This window comes from Stegastes partitus, unplaced genomic scaffold (genome assembly GCF_000690725.1).
Source record: "Stegastes partitus isolate 25-593 unplaced genomic scaffold, Stegastes_partitus-1.0.2 Scaffold1777, whole genome shotgun sequence".
NCBI lineage: Eukaryota > Metazoa > Chordata > Actinopteri > Pomacentridae > Stegastes > Stegastes partitus.
Genome location: NW_007579508.1, coordinates 3,292 through 13,825, shown reverse-complemented (window position 1 = coordinate 13,825; position 10,534 = coordinate 3,292). Strand labels below are relative to the sequence as shown.

The 10,534-nt window shown below is 37.8% G+C and overlaps 1 protein-coding gene across 1 annotated transcript in view; it reads left to right on the top strand.

Moving 5' to 3' along the window:
• The window catches only part of LOC103372547 (neurofilament heavy polypeptide-like), a 26,691-nt gene extending 18,807 nt beyond the window's left edge, over nt 1-7,884 (top strand). The window contains exons 12-15 of the mRNA XM_008302211.1: nt 1,333-1,697; nt 3,546-3,622; nt 3,855-3,899; nt 5,075-7,884. Of these exons, the coding sequence (XP_008300433.1) occupies nt 1,333-1,697; nt 3,546-3,622; nt 3,855-3,893 (481 nt within the window). The 3' untranslated portion in view covers nt 3,894-3,899; nt 5,075-7,884. The remainder of the gene's footprint in view (nt 1-1,332; nt 1,698-3,545; nt 3,623-3,854; nt 3,900-5,074) is intronic.
• The last annotated feature ends 2,650 nt before the right edge of the window (nt 7,885-10,534 follow it).

Below are 10,534 nucleotides of genomic sequence, written 5' to 3'. Positions count from 1 at the left end.
ATATAGAGCATCTCAATCCAGAACAATATCCTGACAGAGATGCTTTCGATGGCTTCTTGTGCATTAATGCTCCAAAACATGTTTAAAATATATAACAAAGTGAATATTGAACCGAAGCTTTGCCTAAAAAAAAAATATCACATTGTATGTCAAAGTAAATCCCAACATCTGTCAGAAAAATTGCAGTACCATCATTTTCTCACATCGTTAAGCAATAACTTCTGTGGCTCCATCCTTACATGAGGCGTGGCCATTAGATAACAAGACTGGACTTGTGTCACTGGAACCACAGTGCAAATGTGTGAGCCTCCTGCTATACGCTGACCAATCAGCAAGCAGAAAGTTTCAACTTGAATTTCAGAAAATTTAATCAAAGAAAATGATTATATTCCATCTTACATCATCAGGGACCATCTCTAAATGGGCTGAAACTGTTTTTTTTTAAAAACATAAATTATGGATGTTTAATAGGTATCTGTGAAATTTTAGACTGACATATGAAGCACTTTGACAGGTATAGATACACACACACACACACACACACACATATATATATATATTTGAATTGCCCTTGAACTCACTTTTAGCACTTTTTTTTTTTGCACATTGAAATCCGAGGCTTTGTTTGAGCAATCACATCTTAGAAACTGTTCAAGGTAGAAGCCTGTTATTTCCACATCACGTCATGGATTCAGAATGTGCAATATTGTACAAGTATAGTCAAATAGTTTCTCATTATTGGTGGAAATATGAAAAAAAAATGCATAATGTATTTGATATGTCAACCTAAAACTTAACAAATATCCATATTCCAAAAATAATTCAGACAAATCCGAGATGGTCGAGCACAAATTGGTCTAAAAATGTAATGATTTGAGATGGACTGACCCAAAATACAGCATTAGTCTCATTATATATCAGTCACACCTCGTGTGCAGCATATTTCAGAGCCCACTGAAGCTGCAGTTTCTGTATTCTATAAAAAACACCTCAACTGTATCGGCCCCTGTTGCTAATTATAAACATTTCAGTTATTAATTAATGCAGCACCACAAGTCCAGTACCTGCTCAAACCACAGGGCATCAGTTTGTCCCTGAAAGTGGTTTATTGCTGGAATTAAATCAGCAATCACACTTTAATATCATTTTCCCCTATTTTTTTTTAAACAATTAGAATTTATTTGTATTTTAATTTGTGCGTAAGAGCTGCAGTGTACCCGTCCCTTTTCAATAATTTGTTAGATGCAAAAAGTTTTAATGCCAAACTGTAACTTGTGGCTTTTTTCATACTCGTCATTTTAAAAATTAAAGTACAAATTTACCACTTTTTAGGCACAAACACATCCAGGAGGAGACGGAGGAGACACCTCAACCAAACAAGCCAAACAAAAGACCTCCAGCCGACCCGGTCCAAGAGGACGAGACGCCAAAGAGGAAGAAAAAGACGACAATCAGCAGCGAACAAGAGGAAAGTTCGTCGAAGGAAAACAAACCTCCCAAAACGAAGAAAGAGAAGAAGGGATCTGTGAAAAATGAAGAGGTGAACGAAGAGCTTCCTGAAGCCGACTCGTCCGCTCTTTCTAACGAAGGGAAAAAGAAGAAGAAGAAAAAGAAAATGAAGGCAGCAACGGGCGAAGAGACGACAGAAGATTCGACCCCCATCACTGTGAGCCCAGACGTACCTGCCAGGAAAAACAGTAAGATGGACCTTTGTTTTGATGTGTTTCAGTTTTTGCATTACTCTTATACAGGAAAGAAGAACAAGTTTCAGGCGTTTGGAAGCAAAACTTAAAACAAGATGCTAATTAAAAACTGTCCTCACATGGGTCCAAAACACATCCCATAATGAAGTCCCATCATCCACGTCTCTCATCCACATTTTTGAACATGAGGTGGTAACTTTTGACCTGAACCTTTCTTGCATGGTCCAGGATGGGACTTAATTTGATCTCAATATTTAATGCTTTAGAATAATTTCAGAATTTACTGATGCACTTTATCTTGGTATGGATCCCAGGCTCATTTTTGCAGTTTCGGACTCTTGCAGGAAGGTTTGAACTGTAAAGAGTTCATAAAAGGTCACTGTAAGGAATTATTACATTTTTCTTGCAGTCCTTCAACATTTGGTGAATCTCTGCCCTTAAAATAAACTGCCAGATAAGACAAAACACTTTGCAGACAGTGTAGAAAAGAGGGACGATGTGATGCGTTTAATGTTCATTATTAAAACTCCACTCGTCAGCATCATCCAGCTGCTGAAGCTGTGGCTGAATAAGACTGTTGATCAGGCTTCTGTTTTAGTTCATTCTGTGGTTCTGTGTATCTGCAGGATTTGAACCTGTGGTGCTTCTACGATAAAAACACGCACCACAGGAGTTCAGGCAAACTGTGACTAATCGTGCACCGGTTATCTTACAGGAATAGTTTGGTTTCTTTAAAGTGAGGAGGGGCTCTATGAGCTATACTCAGTGTATAATCTGCAGTAGATGCTTTTGGCAAAACCCCAGTTTAAAGAAGCACCGATCTGCTGTAAAAATTGGTCAACAGCAAAGCTTCTTTTTAGCCACTTGAAATGATTAATATCGCTCTAAGTGTACGCTCTATTTGGACGATTCTCACCATCTTGCACTACAGTCAGACAGCCCTTTCCTTTGGCTCTACATTTTCTTGTCTGCAGAAGCTCTATATTCCTAAAGTGCACCACTAAATTAGGCTGCAGATGAGCTGTGTCGGTCAGAGTTTCAGCGATGTAATGGGCAGCACACCGACTGTGGAAAAGTACCTCAAACAGCCCCACTTCAAAGGAACCACAGCTGGCTACAGTCATAATCAGAGATAGGAGCTGGTGAATCAGCAGGGGTCCACTACATGATACTGTATTAACACAGCTCAGGCTTTCTCTGTAGGTCAAAGGAAATATTATTGCAAAGTGATGTCAGAGAAATTCCCGCTATGACCTTTCGGGGCTCTGTTTGCAGCATCTTCTAGCTTTCTTCTCACCCACAAAGCGCTCCATAATCAGGCCCCCTCTTACCTCAAAGACATGCTCCATCCCTACACCCTTTCACGTACCCTCCGTTCCGAAAAATCAAAACTCTTGATCGTTCCCAGGACCAAGCACCAAACCTGGGGGGACAGGGCCTGTTCTGTCGCCGCCCTCTGGAACTCTCTCCCACAACATATACGAGACACCTCAGACCCAGCAATATTCAAATGTAAATTAAAAACTCATCTGTTCCGCTCCGCTTTTCCCACCTAGGCCTCGGCTCTATTTCGATATTTACTGTTTTTTTGTTTTTTATTTTTTCACCTGCTTGCTGTATTTCTATATTGTCAACCTTTGTATTTATTGCTTATTGTTTAATGCTTTTATTGCTTTGCTTTTATCCTGTGAAGCGACTTTGAGTTCTTGAAAAGCGCTATACAAATAAAATGAATTATTATTATTAGTATTATTTATAGGGAACAGTGGCTGTATCGTGTTGATTAGCAAAAGTTCCTCAGTTATGACTCGTAATGATTTCTTATTGTGCTGATGTTGACAGAAAAGAACAGATTAAAGGACCGACTGGAGGAGACAGAACCTGCTGCAGACAAACTCCCTCCTCCTGCTGTTTCTGTGGTAAGAAACACAACGGAGCAAACATTAAACACTTTTTCTTTTCTTCTCTGACCTGAAAGCTATTCCAGCTGTTAAACTTCCATCTTTGTGGCCATTTCTTTTACTTCTTTTACACTAGTCGTTTATTCGTGTACACAAAAACGCAGGGACCTAAACAGTAAAGCACATTTCCTCTCAGAGTGTCTGCAGGTGCACTTGGCATTTCTGTCAACATGTTGTCTCATCTCTGCAGAAAAAGAAAAAATCCCTAAAAAAGAAGATAGCAGATTGAATCTGGGTAAGTAGCTTTCCAAGGTTTTCGGTTCAGCTTTGTGCTGTATGTAGGAAAATACCGCTTTCTTAAAAGATGTGTGTTGACACTGGTGTTACTGGAACACAGTAGAGTAGTACAGAGCTCCTTAAAGGTCACAGCCAGGAATTTTTAAGGTACTTTTGCGTCTCCTTTGCATTCCTTCTGATCCACATGAACAGTTGGTGGTTTGGTCCAGTTATAACGCGCTGCAGATCCACAAAGCAAGAAGGTGCGACACTCAGTGGTTGCTTGTTTTTCATTGTAACCCTCTGAAGCCCTGGAGGTCTCTGGGCGTTTCTGTGCTCCTGACACAGTTTTAATCACTGTGCGCTCATTTTTAACTGCAATATGAAGTCCTGCTCCTCTGATGAAATAGCACAACCAGTACGAAGAATTCAACAATGTCTTTTGCACAACATGAGAAAGTTTCAATGCCATAAACCACAAAAGAAAGAACAAACAAAAGTTGAATTTTGTTGATTATACGTTCTAAAAAAAAGAACTGGAATCAATATTTTTCCAAGAGCCCACAGACGATGTCAGTACTGGTGGCTCTACACGCTATAGATATTATACTCCTTACATTTTTAGTAGTTATTCCATCCCGTTGTCCTGTCTGGTACGTGTAAACACAACCTGCAGTTCAGGTGGAAAGTCCCTGAATTTTTGTCAGTGGACTTTTTGTCGCAGGTGAGTCACAAATGGCTTCACGTTCTGCAGAGAAATAAAGAATTTCTCATTTTCAACAGTGTGGTTTGTACAGATGGTTCATTTTGGGCAGATTTTAGAATAAAACTTGTAGAATGAAGTGATTTTGATCAAATATACTTTCAAAACTGTCGGACAGTTCAAAATCAGATCATTCTTTCTGCTTGTGTAGTTTCTGAAAAATTGAGTAATTTTGGTGCTTTTTGTTTTGTAAAGTTAGCCTGACTTTCAAATCGCTCAGCAGCTTTTCAAATCAAAAAGTTCCTACTGTGATCCTCAGCAGAGATGTGTGCGGAGTTTTATTTGTGAAATCAAAGAAAAAGTTAAATGGAAATGTTTTTGAAACAGCAGGCACACCGCATCATTTTAAACTCAGTTTAGGCTCATGTTCTGATTGAATTGGGATTAATTGGGACTTTATGTTTCGTTTTCTTTTTTTGTTCTCTGTTCAGATGTAAGTGGAGGATGATTGGACCTGAAAGCCCGAAAAACAACACGAGTAATTGTAGTGCCTTTTCTGATCATTACTGTGTCTCAGATGAAAGGTTTTGTTTAGTTTTTTTTTTTTGAAGTCTCAGAAACAGATTGTACACAGATGAGTAATGGCGACTGTTTTCAGCCTCACTGTCTTTAGTTCTTAAACTGTGAATTCAACACAGTACATCTGCAGTTTGTCTACAAGTTCAGACGCCTTCACTAACATCAGCTTTGTTGGCGGCTGAGCTGCTCTGGAAGCTCACTCAGTGCTTCATAACAAACCTCTGACTCTCTGAGAGCCTTCTCAACCGGAAGTTTAATTAAACAATTTATTTCAAATATTTCATAATGCAGAAACATAGTAGTAAAGGAAGCCAAAGAGTGGCCTTTAATTTGGATTTGTCTATTGAAAAACAACAAAGCATAAATATAAACAGGAGTATAATGAAGTTTATTTTTATTATTGGGGAATTTGCTCAACATAAAGTCTAATAATTTTGTCAAAATGCCCCAAAAGCCAAAGACATTCCATTTACCTGAAAGTGGGAGAATGTTTGGAGACTTTGTGAGATGATGATGTTTGTACCACAGAGCAGCTCTGTTTTCAATAAAAGTTTATATTGTCAAAGCTACAATCACGTTTTTGAGGGTGAACTTTCAGACCCTTCTCCTTGCCTTCACCTGGTGTTGAGTGAAACTCTTCTGGGTGTGCTGGATGATCTCGGCACTGCAGATGAACTGTGTTGGGAAACTCTTCATCTCTTAACTTCAATACGCTTCAGGGTAGCAAGCTGTGAAACACAGATTTCAAAGTAGGCCATGTTTTTGTCAGTAATGTGTTAATGATCTGATTCAGAAATACTTTTTTTTTTTTCTTTTGGTAGGACATGCAGCTTTGTTTAGAGGAAGCGCTTTGTGTGTTACTGATTTCTGTTTACTTTTTCTCTGTCAGTCAGAAGCTGTGAAGTTCTGTTTTGTTCCTCTGTGCCCTGTCGATTCTGGGAAAACTTAAGGTTTCAGTCCTCAGACCTTGTTCAGCGCAGACCAGGCCGAACGGATGAAGCCAACTCTTGGTTCAGATCAGGCAAAACTGGCAAAAGGCACATTTAGGAAAATAGAAAGTGCTTCCCACCACAGGAGAGGAGTATTCTGTAATGTGGACTCCAGTCAGTCCATCAGTTCCAGATGACACACAAGCGTAACAACATCACTCACACCACTGTGGGTAATTCTACTGCAGGAATCAGTCGGACAAAAATAACCGTCAGATCAAAAGACACAACTGCAGACAAACATTTTCATGAATTTTACATGTACAGTGATGAACTTCATGTGATGGACGATGCAGGACTCTCAAACCCGTCAGTCCCACTTGGTTCTGAGGACTGAAACCTTGGATGTCCCGGCAGAGACCACTTCTCTTACCTCTCAGTGTTTCTTCCTGCACACCTACAGGAAGCAGTAGATGTGCACGAGCCTTTTCAGACATGTTTACTTTTATAGACTTTCAACTATGCACTCGATTGAATCCTGTTGCTGTTTTTACTACTTTGGTACTTTGTAAAACTTTCACTGCTTTAAATTCGCCGTTCCTGAGGACCAACATGTTTAGAGTCTGTTGGACACCGAGGTAGAAAACAAATCCATCTGTACCAGCTTTGATTTTTGCTGTTCTCCATTCATGCTGTTACATGTGTTTAAGGTTACTGGAGTTATTAAGTGTTCGAAATCAAACTGGGAAACTGATAATCTGACTTGACTTTATACTACAAAATAAAAATAAAAAAAACTCTGCTGGGTGTTTTGTTTTTAAGGGAAATTAAAGCCAGATTGAAAGGATCTGAACACTGTCACACTGTAAGTGGTCCTCACCTGTATTTCACAAGAGCATTTAATATATATATATATTAAACTTTTCTCCACTGTTGACCTCCTCTATGCATCTGGCTTCACATTACAGTAAAAACGCTTCTTAAAAACAATAATCACTTCATGATATGCAAAAACATTTGAAGCTCAGGGATTAAACGTCTACAAGAACCACATTTTAAAAGTTGCAGCATAAATATCACATTTATATTCAGGCTGCATTTTACAGTTTCAGGACTGAACTGAGTAATTTGGATTCTTACATTTTGGGTCCTAAAGCAGCACAAATGCTCTGTTTTTGTAGAGAAATGGAGAAATGAGGCCTTTCAAATTCTCAGTGTCTGTGTTTACTCATAAGTCAATATATTGTTTAAACAGTTAAAAAAATAAAGAATACAATAATAAAGTAATGCTTAGTTTTACAGGCTCTGTATGTTGGAGATATTTTAAATTAAAGATTATAAAGCAGATCTATACGTCAGCTAGAATCCAAATACAGAGTTTTATTATGGCCTGATTTCTCTGGTAAACTCCATAAACTTGTAGATGTCAGATCATTTTTCACTCAGCTAGGACTGAATTTAACATAATCAGCTGGAACTGCAACACTTTCTCCATTTCTCAGAGAATTGAGACCAAATTGTCTCTGACCTGCTTAGAAACACTCTTTACATTTACAGTTAAGTTTTTGAACAGCTGGAGGAAAGTTTCCTGGAAAATGCAAAACCCATGAAAATCATTAAAAAGCAAATTAGAGGGGATCAGTTTCCTGTAACTGTTAGACTGATTTCCTTTATATAAAAAAACAAACACATGTAAACTGTTGTTCATGTTTTCTACTTTGTGTTTTCACATTTCTGAATGTGTTGTTTTGTCCGTTTTATTTCTTCCATTAAAAAAGTTGTCTTTAAACTGACTGTTTACGTCTGTAACTCATTCAGAAAATAACTTCTTTAACAGTTGGCATGCAGATTGTGACACATTGATCAAAATAAAAGTGAATGAACAGGGGAAAGTGTAGTACCTGTGAGCTTAAGCTGCTTTAAATAAGACTTCAGGTGCAACACTTTAGCATTGGCAGGTTTTGTTTTTGTTTTTGTCATGTGCAGCTCCTGCTGGTATGAAAGTATTTTTCAGCACAACAAAAAAAAACTTTTTGCCCTTAAAACTGAATCATGTCACTTGTTAAATGGTAAAACGGCAGATTTTAAGATTTTTTTAAAATCATATCAAGTGAATCCAGGGTTTCCGCATATCCTCAAATGTCTTCCTTAAATAAAAGCTTCCTAAAACAAGCAAACAAACAAAAAAAACTGTGGAAGAATTAGAAAGTCTTCAATATTTGTTCTTCTTTGATGTTTTTAATTAACATTTGGTTTTTTGTTAGTGGAGTATATGTTTTATTTTGGTTCCTTTCTGCTGTTCCTGACTGCTTGCTCACAGGGAGAATCCAAACACAGCTTTGGATCGTTGCTGTTCAAAATTCACAAGGTCTGTGATATGACATGTTGTAAGTTTACGCTATATAAATAACATTGAATAGATGTGTGTTTTAACAGGTAAGAGATCAGAATAATGATCTTTAAACTTAATGAAATGACTTTTAGTTTGCTTTGGTCCTGAGTGGATGTCCAGTCCTTCTCAGAGCTTCCTGCTGTGTACCGTGGTACCGGTTCTCCTGCAAGAAAACTAATTCCTGGTCATAAAAAGTACAGTTGTTCTCAAATGTATTCGTACCCTCCCATTAAAGAAGGAAAAAAAACAGCTGTCACTGAAATAAGTTGAGATAATAAATTAAAAATCAATGAAAATCATGACACACAAAAAAAACAAAAAAACAAGCAAACACACATGATGGGACCCATAAACTAATATTTAGTTGAACAACTCTTTGAGCCAATCACTGCCATCAGGTGTTTTCTGTAACTCTCCATCAGACGTCTGCACCTGTTGACAGGTGTTTGGATTTCACTGCTCATCAGCAAAGTGCTCTGATTTGTCTGGGACAGATTTTTTTTTTTTTTTATTTCACTAAATTATACTTTTGCATTTTTTTTTTTATTAATTCTTACTTTTGTTCAGTTTCTAGTTATTTGAGTGACTGTTGTGAATTTTGTCTTTTCTTTAATTGAAGGGTATGAATACATTGGAGGACGACTGTACATTTAATCGCCAACTGTGGCAACACATTCTCAGGAATATTTTATGCATTTTCCTTTTCAAGTTTCATCACACTTTACAGAACTTTCTAAACTCGCAAAAAAAAAAAAAAAAGTTACACAAACTTTCTATTAAATCGGGTCTCTTCTGAAAGTCCCTCACAGACACAAAGTGCAACACAATCACTGAGTGACACTCATGTCTCGATGTGATGTGGGAGCGAGCAGCCGGCAGGATGTTCTTGACTGTGATTATACATAATTACAGAACTGATGCAGCAGCTGCGTATGGCTGGCAGCATTAAAATGCCCATAATGACATCTGTGGCATCATATATTTTCTTTATACACCAAGTTCAGTGTCTGGAGGAGAACGAGTGGAAAATGTAAGGTGACGGTTCTGTTGCTGCTCGCTGGACTTTACTTCATTTTATAACTCAGCAATACCTCTTCTTTGGTTGGTCACTGCAGCTACTGCAGCATAACAAGGCTGCTGCCTGATTGTGTCATAAAAGGTGAATTATTTTTGATTTAAATGAAAGCTGTTTGCAGGGGCTGAAGAACTTTGAGCTTTTCGATGAGCAGAATCAGTTTGACTCTTTATTTCCAAAAAACACAACAACAAAAAACACAAATGTTATGTGTAAACTTAAAACTGCGGCATTATCTCATCAGAAATGTCTTAATTTGCATTAATATTCAGAACAGAAATCTGAACATTCGATAAAAAAACAGCTTTGAAATGCTTGTTTCAGTTTGTTGCCGTGTTGGAGTGGAAGGCTTTCACTGAGGGGATTTCGCTTATCTCTGTATGACTCAATAAATCACAAAATACTGTCAGAGGTAGGAGGGAAAAAAAGCTATGTTTTTGGGAATAAAAATCTCTATAAAGCGGGCTATGAATGATATATGAACAAACCCCTCTGTGCACAAAAACCTCAAAATACAGAGGGGAATAAAAATGGAGGGTTTGGTGAGTGTGCTGCTGAAATGGAGATTTCTGACTCAGAGAAAACAGATATATTTTATAGTTAGTTAATAACCTATAAGGTAGAATAGTTGTAAGCTGACAATATTAGAATGTGCGTCTAATATCTGCTGTACAACTAAGTCAGAAACGATTGAAGATATGAAAAAAGTAGAAATGTTTTGAAACAGAGGAAGGGTGCATCAACATTTTAAAGTTTAAATGGAGTCTGTAGGTGAAAGTATGGCTGAGCAGTGGAGGTTTGAAAAGTAGTGTGATTTTGTGTGTTTTTTCGTCCGTCCCATTCATTTTCAATGGGAGATTTTTTGCGACGTTTTGGCGAATTGTGTCGCGAAAAATGCGTTTTTTGTAAATCTGTATGTAAGCACACGATTCCCGATCGAGCCGCACGTTTTGATGTATAATTTGTGTGGGTGCTC